At 51.2% G+C, this 18,574-nt stretch overlaps 5 protein-coding genes across 5 annotated transcripts; all 5 read left to right on the top strand.

Moving 5' to 3' along the window:
• Positions 1-2,292: 2,292 nt before the first annotated feature.
• Positions 2,293-3,464, top strand: Pmar_PMAR023528 (conserved hypothetical protein; the record flags this gene model as incomplete). Its single annotated transcript, XM_002785769.1, has 4 exons — positions 2,293-2,423; positions 2,477-2,656; positions 2,699-2,962; positions 3,003-3,464. 4 exons carry the CDS (start codon positions 2,293-2,295, stop codon positions 3,247-3,249), a joined length of 822 nt encoding a protein of 273 aa, XP_002785815.1. The 3' UTR covers positions 3,250-3,464.
• A 275-nt stretch (positions 3,465-3,739) lies between these two features.
• On the top strand, positions 3,740-6,034 carry Pmar_PMAR023527 (hypothetical protein; the record flags this gene model as incomplete). Its single annotated transcript, XM_002785768.1, has 1 exon — positions 3,740-6,034. One exon carries the CDS (start codon positions 3,740-3,742, stop codon positions 6,032-6,034), a length of 2,295 nt encoding a protein of 764 aa, XP_002785814.1.
• A 1,684-nt stretch (positions 6,035-7,718) lies between these two features.
• On the top strand, positions 7,719-11,318 carry Pmar_PMAR023526 (Immediate-early protein, putative). The gene is made up of 21 exons (XM_002785767.1): positions 7,719-7,855; positions 7,906-7,989; positions 8,042-8,152; positions 8,196-8,271; positions 8,321-8,429; positions 8,492-8,651; positions 8,700-8,776; positions 8,820-8,978; positions 9,029-9,134; positions 9,183-9,324; positions 9,413-9,543; positions 9,592-9,672; positions 9,715-9,860; positions 9,905-10,051; positions 10,106-10,198; positions 10,251-10,318; positions 10,414-10,543; positions 10,687-10,778; positions 10,828-10,963; positions 11,011-11,095; positions 11,150-11,318. The coding sequence occupies exons 1-21, from the start codon at positions 7,726-7,728 to the stop codon at positions 11,254-11,256; spliced, it is 2,370 nt and encodes a 789-aa protein (XP_002785813.1). The 5' UTR covers positions 7,719-7,725; the 3' UTR covers positions 11,257-11,318.
• A 203-nt stretch (positions 11,319-11,521) lies between these two features.
• Positions 11,522-14,985, top strand: Pmar_PMAR023525 (translation elongation factor G, putative; the record flags this gene model as incomplete). Its single annotated transcript, XM_002785766.1, has 12 exons — positions 11,522-11,647; positions 11,768-11,858; positions 11,907-11,981; positions 12,029-12,156; positions 12,205-12,308; positions 12,556-13,405; positions 13,447-13,634; positions 13,667-13,790; positions 13,831-13,980; positions 14,031-14,134; positions 14,180-14,303; positions 14,350-14,985. The coding sequence occupies 12 exons, from the start codon at positions 11,522-11,524 to the stop codon at positions 14,983-14,985; spliced, it is 2,700 nt and encodes an 899-aa protein (XP_002785812.1).
• Positions 14,986-15,371: 386 nt separating this feature from the next.
• Pmar_PMAR023524 (translation elongation factor G 2, putative) lies at positions 15,372-18,554 on the top strand (the record flags this gene model as incomplete). Its single annotated transcript, XM_002785765.1, has 11 exons — positions 15,372-16,331; positions 16,375-16,544; positions 16,593-16,735; positions 16,786-16,919; positions 16,968-17,071; positions 17,153-17,273; positions 17,320-17,610; positions 17,671-17,754; positions 17,840-17,920; positions 17,967-18,137; positions 18,402-18,554. Exons 1-11 carry the CDS (start codon positions 15,381-15,383, stop codon positions 18,552-18,554), a joined length of 2,403 nt encoding a protein of 800 aa, XP_002785811.1. The 5' UTR covers positions 15,372-15,380.
• Positions 18,555-18,574: the final 20 nt, after the last annotated feature.

The raw sequence follows: 18,574 nt of genomic DNA, 5'->3' as shown, positions 1-18,574 counted from the left end.
GGGACATACTTACCATGAAAGAAAGTAACCCCATGATTTCACTGTCGATGATTGGCTAATCCATGGTTAGGCTTCGACGTCTCTGTTTACTCTACACAAGGTGCTGGTCTGTCCGTCTCCTCTCGAGGAACGCCACATGCATCAGCTTCTCATGCGAGACTAGCGATGCCGTCCTCTGCTACTACTACTAGGTAGATCAGGCTCACTGCGCTCCAAGTTATCGCCAATGCTACTCTCTGGGACATACTGATATTACTGTGTTGGACGGTCCATCTGGAAAGCTATTTTTTCAGGTCCGATGAGTTCCCAGTACCTAATACCACGCCTCGTTACCGATCGGACGCGGTAAGCTTGCTTTGTTTCGATGTTGTGTGAAGAGGTGTGGGTTCCTTGGGTGTAGGCACCGAAGAGTGCCAGATTGAGGAAACCTCCCCCAGGGATAATAGCGCTGATGAAAACTGCGGCTTCTGCCACGCTTCCGGTGAAGAATGTCGAGAAACCATCAAAGTGATGCCATTTATCAGTCTATGTGATGTACATGAGCTATCCTCTGTCGTTGCAGTGGAATACCCGTATTGATTGTGTCATCAGTGCGATCGCTTCGGAATTGAATCGGTGCTTATACTGTGAGCACTTGGGAAAATTAGATCAGTCGACTTCACGAAAAAATCAGCAGGGAGATAGTCGTTGAGTAGTCAGAGTCTTCGCCAGAGCGAACCTGGTGCCGTAGGGTATGACTGGTATATGACCAGCGACAGATTCACTTAGGCACCCTCTCTTCGGTCGAATACCCTAGTCTTGAATATTATCTCGACCACAGGATATCATCTGTCCTCAATGTGTGGGAAGTATGGTAAGCCCGTGTGACGTTAATGTAGACTGTTTTCTCCACGTTCGAGGGTAATGAACAGCTCACTTACTGAGCCTCTGAGGACACTGAAGGTGTTGGCGAATGAATGCTCGGCTGAGATAAAGGAGCTTGCTAGGATGAAAGAACTACTCTGGTCGATTGAGTAAGAGGAATCGCCATCAGACTTGACTGGGAACACACTATGCTTCATAGCAGCAAACTAACTATCCATCGCCAACCTCGGGTGGTTCGTTTGCTGCTCTCCAAGAGCAGGTCATCTATACTCGTTCATTGATAGAAAGTTTAAAGAGAATGCATCCTATGGTCAGGTATCCGAAATCCATGGTTGATATGGGACCTGTCCGGCAAGATTCTCTCCACACGTTTGAGGTGGTGTTCGCATTGGCGATGTTCTTGAGCACTTCCCCCAATAGGAACTCCGCGCCTACCACACTGCCTCGAAAGTCCATCCCCCAGCATCGAGTCAACTCGAGATATCTCACCCGAATGATGGCCAGCGGCTTAGCAATAGCTCCTTCATTTTCGTGGACAAAGTCGAGGCACCGAGTCAACGGGAAAAGCCGAAGAGTGAATCTATGAAAACTCTTTCCATATTCCCAGGGTTTAATGAAACACTCAAGGGCGGCGCGACTGAAGTAGCGAAAGCGGAGGAAAGATCAGCGAGCGCTGCTGAGGAGACGGCCAGTGAAGAATGGCCGGTTGCGATTCAGCCTGCCACTGGAGTGCCGAGGTCCTCGGTTGTCCGAGATGATACCAGCATTCCACTGAGTGCGATCTTGAAGCGGACGGTGGGAGCTGAGTCGTCCTCGGAGGACGAGCAGGATACAACTCTTGCCGCTACTAGAAGACTCAGTATTCGTTCTGCCAGCTCGAAGGGCTCCTGCTTGGACAAGCTCATCGGCAGTGTGGCCAACAGCAAGCCTATAGTAATCACTGAAGGCGATGATGAATTCGACATATGACTCTCATACACCAGGCATGTGTGGCGATAGTCTTGTATACTTTAATTCATGTGTAGTGTTGCTTGAAGGCGTTACTGGTAGCCAGTAACAGACGATGAGCTTCCTATAAGCATGTTTCGTTTATCGGCTCGACGATGCTTCCTTCACACTAGGCCTGTGGGACAGCCCCACATCAAGTTGCCGACTGCCAGCGAATTGCAGACTGTCCGGACAGACTTGACCACTAAAGGGTGATTCAGTCATCATGTGGCTTAGAAGTGATGAACTCACTGTGGCGCCTTTGTTCAATATGTTCACGCTTCTCGCCCGACTTTCACCAAAACTGGTAGAGATATGACCGAGTCGGGCTGAAGCCATTCCTCAATATCTGATGTTGACATCGTGGATATCACTATTCCACTAACTCCTCACTAATCTCGCCTGGCATTAGTCAAGCGCGGATGGGGTCTTCTGTATACGATGGGATTTAATGAGCTCATCTTTTCTGTGCTCAGCTATGCAACATTTGGTCAACTTCTTTGCCCACAGGAAGCTATTACCCTGGGCGATAAGTTCCCGGCTATATTCCGGGGAGAGTTCGATACTGGGGTGTGAGACGAGCATCTGACCGTGTCCAGCATGATTGAACTCGTGGTCGTTTCAGATTTCCAGACGAATGGCATTGGCGCGAGGGCATCTCGAAGGAGTCCGCTCCTCGGGAGATCGTGAATGCCTGGAAGTCAGACGACTTGGTGGCAAGCATTGTCTTGAGCAAGGAGCTTGGGTCACTCGTCAGAGCAATAACGGGTTGGGAGTCCGTTAGAGTAGCCCAAGACGACTTGTGGTACGTTTGCACATCGTTCGATGTAGGACAGTAGTGTGTCAGGTGGAAAGCCCCTTCCACAGCCAACAGCGCCACCAAGGGCCACATTGACGCGGAATACTTCAACTTTTTTGCAGACAATTCTTTGCTAACTCTGTGGATCGCACTCGACCCCGTCGGGCAGGATAACTCGCCGTTACAATACATCGAGGGGAGTCACCAGTGGCCGGTTGGGAATGACACTGGGGATGTTTTCAACAGGGGAAGTGAGGTTTCCGGATCGATCCTCACCGGTGACGAAGATGTGTTCGCCAGTTGTCCATACAAGTAGCTTCAACACACTAACGGTGTCATAGTGCGTGTTCAGATATGATTGTTTAGTCCGCAGTGTGTCTGTGCCTAGAGGCGGCTGCTCTTTCCACCTTGGCAACACTTGGCACGGTAGTCCGCCTAATAAGGATGCCAAGATGCATCGACGATCCCTGGCCATTCACTACATACCTGGTAACAACTCCTTCGACCTCAATGTCAAGACCGGTTACATTTATGGCAAGTACAGGATGTCTGACCATGATAGCACGCTTTATGATTGCTTCTTCCCCCAAGTTGGGTAGTTGCAGACTTGATGCCAACTTGAGTGGTTAGTGAGTACTTTGCACCCAGTCTGTTCTCTTTTGTTCAGCCCTGTTATATGTCATGATGATTGTCACATTTAACCACATACTTAATTTGCTACATTCCTCACGCTGTGTTTGGATGTCTCCTGACCGTTGTTCGGTGAATAAAGGTGCTCAATGGAGGAGACAGCTATCACAACTAACTCAGCTAAACACAACAAGCTAGTAGATCCTCATGTACTATCACCATACCATCGGTTGTTGGAGTTCGATCTGGGTGTCATTTAAGGGAGGGTGGCTGGGTGTTGGTTAGTGAGAGTAACTCACGACTTGCTGTTCAGTTTTTTGTCCTATCTGTTTTGACATTATGGCATCTGACGACAAGACAGGGAATTGCTGTTGCCGATGCAAACCATGGGTCTTCTTTATTTTGTCAGCGGTGTCTGTTATCATCGCTGTTATATGTTTTGTTGTAGCCATAGTCGCCATGGTGCCGTTCTATAATGCCTTTATTGATGGCATCAACTATGGTCGCTTTATCGATAACACATACCAAACCACTGACTGCGAGAATATGGTTGCTGGTGATGCTACTTGTGGCGGTAAGGCTTACGATGCTTGGCTTATGAGCTCTGATGAGCTGTACAATACTTGTATGAGTGATCAAGAGCCGTCGTCGAGTGCTGTTGCACTTGACTCTGCGTGGTGTGATGCCAGCTCTGACGACTGTTCCAAGGACATGTGCCAGAAGGGTATGCAGTATGATTACTATGCGTACAATTTGACTAATCCTGAGGAGGTTTTGAAGGGTGCCAAGCCTATTGTGCAAGAGCTTACTCCTGTACACACGGCCATGAGCATCACTAAGAACGAGTCCTCGGTTGATACTGACCTTTGGGATAAGGAAGGTATAGCCCATTGGGAGGAGAAGGACGAGTATGTCTTCTTCAAGGACGATGAGACCGACCTTATGAACCGGAAGGTTACCGTTGGCAACTTCGCCCTTTTAAGTAACCTTGAGGTTGCTGACATGTTTTTGAACCCGATCGAGATGATCGAAACTGTTGGTGGTATCATGGCTTACCATGTTATGTCCAACAACTTCGTTGATGGGTATGGTAACTTGAGTGCTACTACCAGAGAGGCTATTGAGAAGGAATATAAGACTCCGGTCAGTGCTATCAAGGACCAGTACTTCGAAGGTGGTCTCGCTAAGGCTCTTGGTGCTGCAAACGGGGACTCTGGTGAGTTGTCGTTGCAGCCCTTTGCAGACCTGTTCGGAACGAGGTCTGATATGGTGTTGCCTACTGTCATGGGAAGTGATTATTTCGGTTTCGCCTTTGGCTGCCCTGCTAAGCAAGATCGGTCTACCGGTAGTTGCCATCTTGATTCGAGTAATGAGGATGACGAGTCTCTTGCAGAGAGCATTGACTCTACTTTTTCTACTGGTGCCAAGAAAGCTCTGTGGAACCTCATTTACGGTACCGAAATTTCGGACACTAAATCGGTGTTGACTGCTCTGTTGCAGTTGAAGATGATGGTCAAGCCGAATGAGTTGAAAGCCTTTCTGACGCAAATGAGATATGCTGGTTCGTATGCTCTCTACAATCTGCCTTGGCTGAGGCACTCCCTCTTGCCCGTCACTGATCCTTCTTCCGATAAGTACGATTCGGACTACGACTACTATCCCAGATTTGTCAAGTTGACGGTGGGCGAGCTGTTGGGATTCCAAGATCAGTCTAAGGTTGACAAAGTCACTGGTATGCCTCTGACCATGGCACTCTCGGCTACTACCAACCCTGTTACCGAACAGTATCGTGCTAGTTTTGTGGAGGACTGGAAAGGATTGTACTACTTCAAGATGTCTAACGGCTTGGAGTACAACTGTGCATTCGACCCGGATTGTATGGCTCAGGATGAGTTCAAGGCAAACGGTACATGCACTCCTGATGATAAGTGTCACCCGAACTATGCTGCGGGTTTCGATGTTAAGTATGTGCCCGGTACTCTAAATGGTCATGGTACAAACGACTACCATAAGGTTGGTGCTATTGACAAGATGTTCGTCAGTCCGGTGTTCTCAACGGCTCAGATGAAGCTCAGCAAGAAGGATCAAGACTATAATGGAGCTAACATTGATATCTGGGATCTGGCTGACCTGGCCTTCAGGAACGAGAACTGTGATGGGTCCGGCGATGACAGTCGCGGTATTGACTGTGATTCACCTTATTTGACTCTGAACTTGGGGACTTTCAGTTCACCAAAGCCGAATCTAGTGAGGACGCCTATCTACGCCTCGCTGCCTCATTTCTATCAAGTGGATGGCTCGTCTTCGGTTAAAAACTGGTATCCTGGTGATCGTGTTGACACTAAGAGTTGCTCGGGATCTGAGGAGTGTGACGATCCCGAGAGGGACTTCAATTGTCAAATGTGGACTGAACCTATCACTGGTGCTCTCTTGAAGGGAGCATTGAAGCTACAGATGAACGTTATGATGCCCCCTGCTGCGAATACCGAGTCTGGGAAACTGACCGACGAGGTTCTTATTCCGGCAGTGTGGGTTGATGAGCATCAGCTGGCCTACCCATATCAGATTGACTCTATCAAGCAACTGCAAGCTGCGCCCGGTCTATTCGAACTGGTTATGTGGTTGGGCATCGCTTTTGGTATCGTTTTCGTGTTATGTGCTGTTGCATTCTTCTATTTCGGTTGGAGACGCCGCAGTGCACTCAGAGCTGTTGTCCTGCAGAAGAAGGTTTCTGGAGTGACCGAGGCACTTTGATGGTTTTTGCTCGTCGATGTTGGAGTTCTGTCTTGAATACATTGCCACGTTATTGTTTGCTAAGAGCAGTCTTGAAATATTATGTGCTACACTATTTGTCTATGATTCGATCGCACAATACTGTTACTAATGTGTGGACTATTCAGTCAGCCCTTGACATAAGACTCTGGGCGATTGTTTAGATCTGCATGGCTACTGGTTTGACGAGTACTCAGTTATGACGGTGTAAGTAATGCTACTTACGCCTTTATGAGTACCAAGTTTGTTCCTTGTGACTCTAATATACACCGAGTTGAGTCACCTAGTTGTGGAGGGATAATATGAGGTTGGAGTTCACAGTGAACTTTCTACTGTCCTTCGTATATAAACTGAGTCTATCTGCTAATAGTGAGTTTTGATAGTAACACCCTCAAACTTCTACGCCTTTTGAACATTCAGTGCGTTTTTGATTAACGATTTGATGTGTATGCGCGGATTTTATCCGGATGCGTGGAGTTGGAGATATAGCTTTGGAAAGAAAAGATCGTATTCGCCTCTCGGACTTTCAGTTTCGCGGTAAAAACTACAAATATGTTTCAGATCCGCACGAGGTTGGATTTCGCGCTGATAGAAATTTTGATGCCGAATTTTGAGTCGTCAGTTTCGCCATAAGACTTCCATGGTCTTCGAATGATCAATGAGAGAGAAACACGGTACGGTTTCTTGGCGGAGAAATTCCATGAGAGAGAAACACGGTACGGTTTCTTGGCGGAGAAATTCCCCAGCTGGGGATCGTACCACCATCCCCGATAAGAGGGAAAGTGTGCGACCTAGCGGAGTACCCGTGAGGCGAGCGCTAAACAACCTGTTGTGTTGATGTAAGTGAGTGCTGCAATGATAGAACTGGCAGACTCCAAGGACTGCTGTAGGGATGTGGAGCACCCCAGCAGTATGATTTTTTTTCTTACCCTTGATACTGGGGGACTAGAGACGAGGCAGTTGACTCTGTGACTAATGCTCGGATAGCTTATTCACATCAGTTCGCTGACTCATCCTCTGGTCAGTATTGCCCAACCCAGACCTCGGCTTCCGGGCTTCAGGTGTGAGGTTTGGTCAATACCTCTCCCATCCCCAGCGTGTATGGGATTTCTTTGCAAAGTCAAGCTCCATGGGTGAGGGAAAATACGCAAGTGTTTGAGACTCTCATTCTGAGATCGCAGTGCAACTATATCAGGTATATTAGTCCTAATCTAGGTTGTTAGGGGTTGAAGTTAGAGAGGGCACCCTTACTCAGCTGTGTTGTCTTACGTACTCTTATGGGACAAAGCGGCACAATCTAATTTCCCCTTGTGTATCATCTTTTAAACACTTTTCGGAAGATATTCCTGTTTGGTTCTTTGGTGGTTCTTTTGTTAACGAGAAGTGGAGAGGGTTTACGGTGATGAAACCTGTCATTGCTACTTTTGACAGTTTGGTGTTGCATTTGAACTAACTGGGGGCTGTCTCAGTAGGAGAGGCCGGGAAGAATCAATAATGGAGATAACTTTTCCACATCACTTTTGTTGAGAAGATTCGAATGTATTTGTGAGTAGTAAGGCGGTGACGCGAACGATGAAGTCGCGAACAGCACCAGGAAATTACGTACACTTTCCCTACTTGGACGATCATCGCTGCATGCAGTCGGTTCTTGTAGTTGGTAACCCTTCGTTGCTATGGTGTCTAAAAAGGCTTCTAAGAAGTTCAATAAGGCGCAGTCGAAGGTGTCGGCTAAGGCGAAGCAAAAGGCTAAGTTGACAGAGAAGATCAAGCGCAGAGATGAGATCAAGGAAAGCAAACGGAAAGGTTATAAGGCTTTGGTGCTTGGCAACTGCGAATGGCGTTCTTTCTCTCAGCTAAGCTCACTGAGGCAGAGCTGGAGGGGGCAGGGGAAGAGGAGGACATGGATGCGGAACTCAATGCGCAGCTGGCCGATATTGGTAGTCTCGTACGGGGTTGCCTCTCGACTGTCGCTGAGACGAATGTGCGTAGGGTCAGACGATGAGGCGGTGTTCTGTGTACCCGATGGCATGGATGGGGAGGAGGAACTCGTGGAGGCTCTCAATGAGGGGGAAGAGGAGAAGACGTCGTCGACGGGGGAAGGTAATAGTGCTGTTGTGGCTGCCAGGGGGGAGGCGATGCTTAGGGGCGGAAGGGGATGAAGCCGATACGCATATGAAGGAATTGGAGGCTCTTAAGGAGACCGATCCAGAGTTCTATAAGTGGGCATTTGCCCGGGTGCCTCGAGCTGGTCTTTGATGGAGTTTACAGGTTCCTTCAAGAGACGGATCAAGACCTGTTAGAGTTCGGCCAAGGAGAGGAGGTCCAGCAGGGCCCTGACGCGAAGACGAAGAAGCCGAAGCCGGAGGCTGATACCGGGGTAGTAGGCATGTTGCTAAGGGAACACAACGTCTTGTTTTATGACTACTACATTTTCCGTAGGTGCTCACGATGGAATTGTTGAATCAGCTGACTGAGGCGGCTGAAGGGAAGAAGGACGGCAATAAGTCCTTGAAGGCCCTCCGAGCAGTCCTCTCGGCCTACCGCGTGGCCAGCCGTATGAGCAGAGGAGAGGCAAAGGAAGGCGGCGAGTCTGAGGAAGGTAGTACTGTAGTATCGGAGGGATCGGGACTCGACTACCCACGTTCAGCTGAGGGATCTGCCACTGGTGTGCGAATAGAGGATGCCGCGGTGTTCAATGCTGTGTTGGAATGGACCCTCAAGAAGGTGGGTAAACTAGGAGGTCCTACTGTGACTGGGTTGGTGACAGGCCCCTGAGCTGTTGGATTATCACGACAAGCAAGTAGCTAAGGCTAAGGGAAAGGAGGCGGCCTCTGGTGGCGGCAAGACGTATATGTTGGGACGTATGTTCTGGAGCGAAAGTCTCAGCCTGTTGCAGCAACTGACCGATCTCGACACTCAGGAATTTGTAATACTGTGGCTATCGCGGGATGGTGGGGCTTATCAGGCAGCGACTAGGTCCTGTGGCAACTCTCTGATGCTAGTGCTCTGAAATACCTCATGCCCTTGAAGAAGCTGAAGCCGCTTGTTATCAATGAGCTATGCAGGAAGTGGGCTAAGGGAGGTAGGCCACTCGCGGCTGGTGGGTTTCATCTAACTTGGTGATTTGTAGCCGCCCAAGGGACCAAGCTGGCGGCCTTTTCGGCGCTGTATAACTTGGTTGGGCACATTCTGAAGAATGCTGCTTCCTCTAAGAAGGGCACTGAGGCTGCTGGACGGGAGGTTGAGGGCATCATGAGACGGATGTATAGAGCGTAATAGGTGCATGGGCTTTGGGGCGGCTCGAGCGTACTGATATGATGGGAGTGTGCATGCGACGGCTGAGGGGTTCGATGCCTTCAGGTATGTCGTATCGTTACAGAGGGTACCTGCCCTTACACACAGGCAACTGTCGGCTTGTCGGTTCATGGAGAACTGTATTGCGGAAATGCTCACTCTCGAGCCACAGGCTGCCTATCGTATAGCGTTCACTAGTAAGCACTCCTAGGTCCTCATGGAGGGACCGATAGCGGTTGGAATAGGTATCCGTCAACTTGGCGTCATACTGAGGTCAGCCATGAAAGCTCAGAGTAAAGGCATCAAGTCGATTACCCCGGGTCAAGGTAGGTGATGGACCTTGTCCATCCCTTGTAGTCGTGTATTAGTCGGTGGGTCTAAGGCGAGCAAGGCGGCAGCAGGCGGCTCGGCTGGTGTTGATTCGGTCCGTCAGTTGTATAGTGTTTGCTATGTGAGAAGCTCTGCAGTCTGGGTTGCTGCTATGGAGCGACTGCCAGAGCAGTTGAAGGACTTGGTAGTAGCGCGGGTGTGGTAAGGGGTAGAGCGTGGTCGACGTAGTTACACCCCCTGATGGTGATACTGCTGTGTGCGGCCAAGTCGAAGGAAGGCCATACGGTGTACCTGCCTTTCGTACTGCATATGCTGGAGCTTGCCAACTGCCTAGCAGAGAAGGCTAACGTCTTTGCTCCACTCACTTCTCTATTGGTACGCCACTAAAAGTATACGGGAGAATTGGGAAAATGAAGCTCTACGGTTCAGTTACGAGGGTTATCGAATCTGGCGGCTAAGGAGAAGCAACAAACTAGTACTAGACGATCAGCAGCTACCTCTACGGACTTGAAGCCAACTCAGGTGGGTGCTTCGCTCCGCTGGATATGTTTATTATTATAGGATACCATCTTAGGTTGACCTCGTCGTGAGGGTGTCTGAGAGGCAACTCGACAACCGTCCAACTAGCCAGGCTTTGCGGAAGTAATGCGTTTCATCTCGAGTTCATGTCGATCTCTATCCCATTTCTTTGCTCCGATGTATTCCAACGATAATTAGTAGTTTACATGTGATCTTAGATACCTATTATTCGTCCTCACACACCACCTCGCATTATTGGCCCGTAGCCCTTCTTATCCGGAAATAACAACACCGCTGATGACGCATCTGAGGAGGCTACAGAAATCTAATTTGGCCGTTAAACATGAAGTAAGGGGGTCCTTGGTGTTTGCTGTAGGCGTGAGTATGCTGGAGGATTACAGCACTTATAGTCTCGTTGGCGATCCCCCCACTTAGCCGTATGCTTATGGTTCGCATGGTCCCTGCTGCCCAACACAGAGTGGTTGTTTCAGTTGAAGCCGTTGATCTCACTTTCGGAGGAGACCTCGGCACAAGTCACACGCATGAGGAGTTCGTTGAAGTCGCCACCAGAGCAGTTCATGATGTAGGACTATCATTGTTTCTCTCTAGAGCAGTGTCGATGCCTCTCTCAGCTACAACTACAGTGACACTGCTATGGGTAAGGCCTATGTACAGCAGCAGAAGCAAAGGGAAGAGGAGGAGAAGAGCAAAATAGAGGCTATGATGAAGGGCGACCAAGAGATCGAACAGAGGCTCAAGCGCCAGAGGGTAATAGGGGGGTCTGCTGAGGAAGTACCTCTAGAGGTGTGGATTAGGTCGAGGAAACTGGAGAGGCAGAGGAGGGCCCAGAGAGGAGTAAGCGGTCGTTGAAGCGGCAGAGGCAGAAGGAGAAGAAGAGACGTGAGCACCTACTGCGGTCGAGGATAATTTCGTGGCGCGTGACGTTGTGTTCAGAGGCGTGGCTGGCGGCACAGACAGCGGCGGCTGAGGCAATCGGGGAGGCAGCCCAGCAGGATAGTGTCCACGAGATGACATTCTCGGACTCCGAGGGGGAGGAGTAATGGCAGCCCCTACGTCCACTACAACGTTATTAATACTCTACCAACGTCGGAACGTTTCTTCTTCTATGAAAAGTTGAGTTCAAGTGTTTTCGATGCAGAGTTGGCGATAATTGAGTTCCACGATGGAGGAGGTAGAATATTATGCAAGAGGAGTAGGGTGGACTGCCTACGTCACAGCGCCTTTATATATTCCTTCGTTCATGAATAACGCTTGGTGAGGAGAGGGACCCTAGTCAGGAGTTGCTGCTTGGTCTGGCTTGTTGACATGTCATCGTTCCGTCCTCATGGGCCCTTCGGTCCGCTCGTCCCGGCAGTCACATCCAGCGAGTGGTTGAAGAGGAAACCTTTGGGGTATAAGGATCCTGCTGAGAAGGATTCTTCCGGGAAAGATGTAATAATAAACTCCCTCTCACTTGAGTCATCTCTTGTACGTCTTGATTGTATTATGGGGTGGAGGCCGCTACAGGGGTCCCGTGGCTGTGGGTATGGGGTTAACGGTGGTGGTCTTCAGGCAGAGCTGTGTGCTGATGAATCGGAGTTGCCTGAGTGGGCTAAGGTGTCCAAGGAGGAGTACTTCAGATATGAGAACATGTTCTGTGGATGTACGTGAGGAGTGGTATGATATGGATTGTCTATACTATAGCTTTTAGATTGTGGTTCCTTCTACGACCAAAGGCAGAGAGGACAGTACTCGGTCTGCTCTAGATGTGGGGCTAAGCGGGACAGTGAGTGTTGGGAGGTCGCCGCCGGGGGCCATGGCCCGCCGTGTCAGGATTCGCCACTGGACCTCTGATGGAGTCCCATGCCGTGTTGGACTATGGCGAGATGAAGGTGTGGATGAAGAACATCATTGACGAGGAGGAAGGGAAGGAGAAGAAGGACGACAAGAAAATGGCTTTAGTAAGTACCCAGTAAGTAGAGGTGCCAGTCATTGATCAACACTCCCAGGTGGATGAGGAATGCCCCAAGTGCAAGAACCCACGGATGGCGTTCTGGACTCAACAGCTACGAAGTGCTGATGAAGGCCAAACCGTCTTTTACGAGTGCCAGAAGTGTGGCTACCGCTGCAACGTCAACAACTGATCATCTCCGACTACCCCCAGTGTTCTTGCTCTTACGCCAACGTATACTGCCTCTACTACCGCTGTATATAGGGTTGTGTTTGTAACTGGCGGACATTGCTATGCGATGACGAGAGTGGTAAGAGACTTCAGCCCATGGTTGCTCTATGGTCATCTGTGTGTCGGTGTCGTCCCAGCGAGGAGGCCTGCGGTGGGCGCTCCCTCAGCGTCGGTTTAGGTTCGGGATAGTGAGCCAGTGGCGGGGGTTGAGTAACGCTACTGCAGTCGAGAGGCTGAGGATGATACGGAACATGGGGGTTTTCGCCCATGTGGATGCTGGCAAGACTAGTATTACGGAGAGGATGCTATTACATGCAGGGGAGATAGGCCGGCCAGGGAGCGTCGATCAGGGCACGGCTCAGATGGACTACCTTCGTCAGGAGGTTGAGAGGGGCATATCAATAAGGGCCGCGGCGACGACGTTCAAGTGGGCAGACTACACCGTCAATTTGGTAGACACCCCTGGTCATGTGGAGTTTGGCGCGGAGGTCCAGAGGGCTGTTAGGGTCCTCGATGGTGCTGTAGTAGTACTAGATGGTATGGCGGGGGTGCAGGCCCAGACTCGTACAATATGGCGACAGACTGAGCATCTACCGAGGCTTATCTTTGTCAATAAGTTGGACATTGAAGGAGCTTCTTGGGCGACAGTCATGCGGAGCCTCGAGACAGCCCTACCACAGTCCATGAGCAAACCTATAAGGATCCAGTATCCACTACTACACCCTTCAGGGGGCATTCGGGGTACTGTGGATCTGCTCACTCGGCAGGGGTATGAGTACCATGGGGAATATGGTGAGGTGCTGAGAGAGGTGGCAGTCGAGGCCGGGGAGGACTTGGATGGCGTGGAAGAGGCCCGGACTGACCTTATAGAGACTTTGGCCATTCTGGATGAGAAGTTTGCCGACAGCTACTTTGATGAGAAGGAGGTGTCGCCTGCATTGATGAGTGCAGCCATACGCAGGCAGTCCATCGTGCGGTGTATAGTTCCTGTCCTCTTCGGCTCAGCTATGACCAACATAGGCATTCAGGTAGTAGTCGCCTCCTAGCTGACCTGCAGACTGGTCCTTAGCATCTGATGAACTCCATACCGCTGTATCTGAGTAACCCCATAGAGGCTGCTCGCGATCACCAGCACTACCTGCCCGACCCTCTGTTGGGGAGTACTATGATAGAGGCCTTCAAGGTGATCCCCCCTTCATTGGACCCAGAGGAGGAGAAGCGTGGCAACGTGGTCTATTGTCGGTACGCATCACCAAGGTCGGTCTAAGGCATGATGCTCTGGTCTGTAGGGTCCTTTCTGGGGCTGTGGTAGCTGGTACGAAGTTGCGCAATAGGACGAGGGAAGGAGGAGAGGAGTACGAGGCATGCACTGGAGTCTACAGAGTGAAGGCCTCCGAGTTGCACCCGAGGGAGGTCCTGCTAGGTAGTACACTGGGCGGCTAACCCCGCACAGATTCGGGTGGGCCCTTCAGCTGGGGACATCGGGGTGGTCACGGGCCTAGAGAACATCCGTAGTGGGGATATCCTAACCGGTGTGGAGGGGGAAGAGGATACGAGTGAGGCCATCATTGCTCTGAGGAAGGAGGATGCTAGAGCCAGCGAGGTGATGCAGTGGGGGGAGGGGAGGGAGGGGAGGGCGAGTGTCGTTGTCAGTTACCAGGGGTATGCTTCGCCACGTTTACGAGTGATACCAGGGACAATGATGAGAGGCTCAAGACGGCACTACAGAGTATGATGCTGGAGGACCCGAGTCTTGAGTAGGCGGATGGGCTTTTGTGAGAGAGGATGGTCTTTCTTTTCAGCTTCAAAGTGGACCCTAACACGGGACAGTTCCTTGTATGGGGCATGGGCGACTTCCATTTGGATCTTCTGCGTGACCGTATAGAGACTGAATACCACATACCCGCAAGGATGGGGGACTTGCGAGTCTGTCTTGCTATTGTCAGGACCCATCGTCTACTCCCTCCCTCAGATAACGTACAGGGAGTACCTTTCGGAGGCCTTCGCCCTCACCAGCTCCTCCCCTGCTGCCCACGATCTCGACCTGACTATGAAGTTTATGATGTCGATCGGGCCGACCAGGGATCTTCCAGTATTACAGGACGGCGAGGAGGCGGGGGAGAAGGCCTACGTCAATGAGGTACTCATAGTGGACGGGGTAGATGCAGAGACTGCCTTGCCGGAAGGGCTGAAGGAGGAGTTGAGGGAACTACTGTCTGACGCTCTCACCATTGGCCCTATGAAGAAGTCCAAGATGGCCGCCACTCAAGTGAGGGACTTCTGCCTCTCCTTGTATGGCGACGATCGTTGGTATCAGGTGACGCTGTCTGACGTGGTGTGGTGTCCCGAAAGTGGCGATGCTGCAGTACTGAAGGATGAGGTCATCAGGATGTTCAACTACCTTATGAAAATGGTGCGTCTAAAGCCTTCAGCATTCTCTGGTTGTTTACTGTCTCTCTACTCCACAGGCCAAAAAGGAGAAGTCGGTGAAGGTACTGGAGCCGGTAGTTCAAGTGACGGTCAGTGGACCGGAGGCAGCGCGGGGGACAGTAGGGAGGGGGAGGTGATCCTGGATGGCGGGGTCGATAGCGCACTTGTGCTCAGCTGAGTGGAGCCGTCCGGAGTGATTTGATACGTAACAGACGAGCATCCGTGGACCCTGTGGAGTCCCATGACGACTTCACGTGTGAATTGGTAGCCTACGTGCCGCAGTCGAAGATGAAGGGATACGCAGCCCATGTCAGGGCCACAACAGGGGGGCGGACAACCCTACAGGTATGTAATAGTCGGCCTTTAGGGACCGATGCTCCGTCCTAGGCCCTCCCTATAGGCTATACAGAGATCGATCTCGATACACTGAACGACGAGCTCTATGACGATTTCTAAGGAGAGGGTATAGGATAATTGGTACACCGCATGAAGTTTCGAATAGGCTTGTTTCTGGTGGACAACAGTGTAGTTGAGCTCAGGCATCCTCTAGGGTAGTGTGGTCTCAGTCACTTGATGGGTATCCCTTCGCGAGGGGCAAGGTTGTGGTCATGGAGAGTGGGGACCATTTCGAAGAGTCCTCGAGGAGTGTACCGGCAGATGTGTGACTGGGCCCCTCTTGTGCGCCAACGGAGACGCCTTTCAACGGGGGGTTCCACGAAGACGAGTGGATGGCTGAAGGCAACGCGGAACATAGGAGTGTTCGCTCACGTTGATGCGGGCAAGACAACTACTACTGAGCGAATGTTGGTGCATGCTGGGGAGATCAGGGCTCCAGGGTCGGTCGATGAGGGCACGACTCAAATGGACTATATGAAGCAGGAGCAGCTACGGGGTATCACCATAAGGGCCGCGGCGACGACCTTCGCTTGGAAAGGGTATATAGTCAATCTAGTGGACACCCCTGGTCACGTGGACTTCACAGCTGAGGTCCAGAGGGCTGTTAGGGTCCTCGATGGTGCTGTAGTAGTAATAGATGGTACGGCGGGGGTGCAGGCCCAGACTCGTACAATATGGCGACAGACTGAGCATTTACCGAGGCTTATCTTTGTCAATAAGTTGGACCGTGAAGGCTGCACATATAAGATGAATATGGGCAGTTTGAATACAAGGCTGCCGCCCAGCAAGGCCCGGCCATTGGCAATACAGTACCCTTTGTGGAAGCCACGTGGAGCCCTACGTGCAGTCGTGGATCTCCTCACCACTAAGGCCTACTCGTTCGAAGGGAAGCATGGTACGTCGGTGGTAGAGGGTACTATTAGTGATGATGAGCTAACGGAAGTGATGGAGGCTAGGAATGAGCTCCTTGAGACCCTTGCAATATTGGATGAGGACTTCGGCACAGCATATTTGGATCGATCGGAGGAGGACCCCGCGATAGTTGCGGATGCAGTCAGGCGTCAGTGCTTGCAGAGGACCATATCGCCGGTGGTCTTCGGGTCGGCTCTCGGGAATCAGGGCATACAGGTAGGGAAATTGGAGCAGTGAGGACCTCAACTATTCCCTCTAGCAATTGCTTGACGCTGTGGCTCTGTACTTGCCCAATCCTATTGATGCCCATGTAGCGAGGCCAGAGCACGTCCCCGATCCGAAGGAGACCGGGGTCCTAGTGGAGTCTTTCAAAGTTCTGCCACCAATGGGGAGGGAGGAGAAGGATAACAGCAATATAGTCTACTGCAGGTGGTCATCCTCGTCTGGTGAGTGACCGGATTGGCTGTCTCACGTTAGGGTCCTCTCTGGCGTCCTCAAAGGCCGGGCTGCAGTGACGAATCAAACGCGGAAGGCTAGAGGGAAGGGGAAGCTTGTTGAGAACATCCGGGAGGTATTCCATCCAAAGGCGTCTGAAATCGAGCCTTGTAAGGAGCTCAGAGGTAGTCATAGTCCCCGACTCGGCGGTTGAGTTAGAGATGCCTTCCGTCAGGTGGAGAGGTTGGGGTCGTGATTGGATTGAACAACGTGCGTAGTGGGGATATCCTCACTAGCGGCAGTGCCGAACAGCTGAAGAAGTTGTCGCTCGTGATAGCCAATCGCATGAAGGATGCCGCTGCCCATGCAGTAAGGCGATATGCATCTCCCCTCCCACTACTCCTCTCTTATTGCCAGCCAAGCTGTGTGTGCTTTGCTCCCTTCACCACCCCGACCCTACAGCAGGACCAGGAGTTGATCAAGGCACTGGATCGAATGATGCTTGAGGACCCCAGCATTGAGTGAGTGGCCTCCTCAGTCGCCGCTACCTGTGGACCCAACAGAGCTCTGCCTGCTTATGGCTCTCTCCGCACCCATCTCAGATTCCGAAAAGACAAGTCTGAGCAGATTCTAGTGTGGGGTATGGGAGATCTCCATCTAGAGCTGTGTCGAGATAGGATCCGGGACGAGTTCAACATACCGGTGGAGATGGGCAAGCTGCATGTATCGGAGGCTACGTTTGACACTCCTCAACAACAGGTCTGGTCAGGTCACTTACCGTGAGCATGTGGCTGGCGAGGTGCGGATGAGCTTCCATGACGAAACCGGAGGAAGCGGCGTCCACTTGGATGTGTCCCTCGGGCCTGCTCGTGCTCTACCTAATGTGTATGGGGGCGAGATAGCTGGAGAGGAAGCCTATGCTAATGAAGTGGTCTTCTCGAAGGAGATTGACGGTGGGTCGATGAAGGTCCACAATGTCCTCCGAGAGAAGATAGAGCAGTGGCTGCAGGACAGCTTCCAGTCCGGTCCTAGACTCTATGCCGAGTTTGCTGCCACACGGGTGATCGCCGTCTACTGTCTATTAGCCAGGCGTGGTTGCTGATAGTCAGCTATGGTTCAGGTGACGATTCATCGAATTGAAGCTAATAACCCCACTGGACTCCGTATGCATCTGGCGAAGCTCTTTACAGACCTGTCGAGGCAGGTGCGCTACCCCAATGCTGATGTTTGTGGGGGGTGTCGATTCGACCAATGTAGACCAGATCAGTAGTCATGGGTTGCCTTCTCAGGCTCTAAGTGATGGTCATATAATTGTTCTAGAGCCAGTAGTGTCCCTGACCATATCAGGCCCGCCAAGCGTCAGAGGAACGGTAGGGATCATCCAAGGCGTCTGTAAGCAGGATGGGCTACTGTCAGTTGAGTGGCCCAGTGTACGCGGAGATAGTCCGGCATCGGCGAGGGTTTGTGGCCAGCTCTGACTTGAAGGATGAGTACACCTTCGAAATGCAGGCATTCCTCCCGCAGTCCCACATGAGCGGGTACGCGTCCCAAATACGGAGGATGACCAGCGGCCAGGCGGACATCCATGTAAGGATCCCTCCTCAGTAGCACAAGTAAAACAAGTTCAGTCTAAGCTGCGAAAACAAGGATCGACTTCGATAGGGAGTCTCTCGGTCGATGTGTCGTATGGAGGTGGTTAAATTATTGGTTGAATAAGAAGCCTTCCACTAACACAGGCTCAAACACCAGAAAGTCGAACCTTTTTCATTCTTACTTTCTTAGCAAAAAGTTAGTCTAGTCGTAGCCGCTCTGTCCCCGATTGTGCCTTTGGTCCGATGGCCTGGCTTTCAGTTACTTCCAGCGGGCCTTGCAGAGGCCCAGGAGGATACCTTACCAGTGTATCAGACAACACTACACGGTCTGGAGGAGGACGTCCACGTCTATGATGATGATCATAGTGCACGAGTTGACTACTCCAATGTGGAGGACTTGCTTGAGAATTGACTGTTTCTGTGAGGTGTTCG

This window comes from Perkinsus marinus, assembly GCF_000006405.1.
Source record: "Perkinsus marinus ATCC 50983 genomic scaffold scf_1104296931952, whole genome shotgun sequence".
In the NCBI taxonomy this organism is placed as follows: Eukaryota; Perkinsozoa; order Perkinsida; family Perkinsidae; genus Perkinsus; species Perkinsus marinus.
This window is presented reverse-complemented; position numbering and strand designations above follow the sequence as displayed.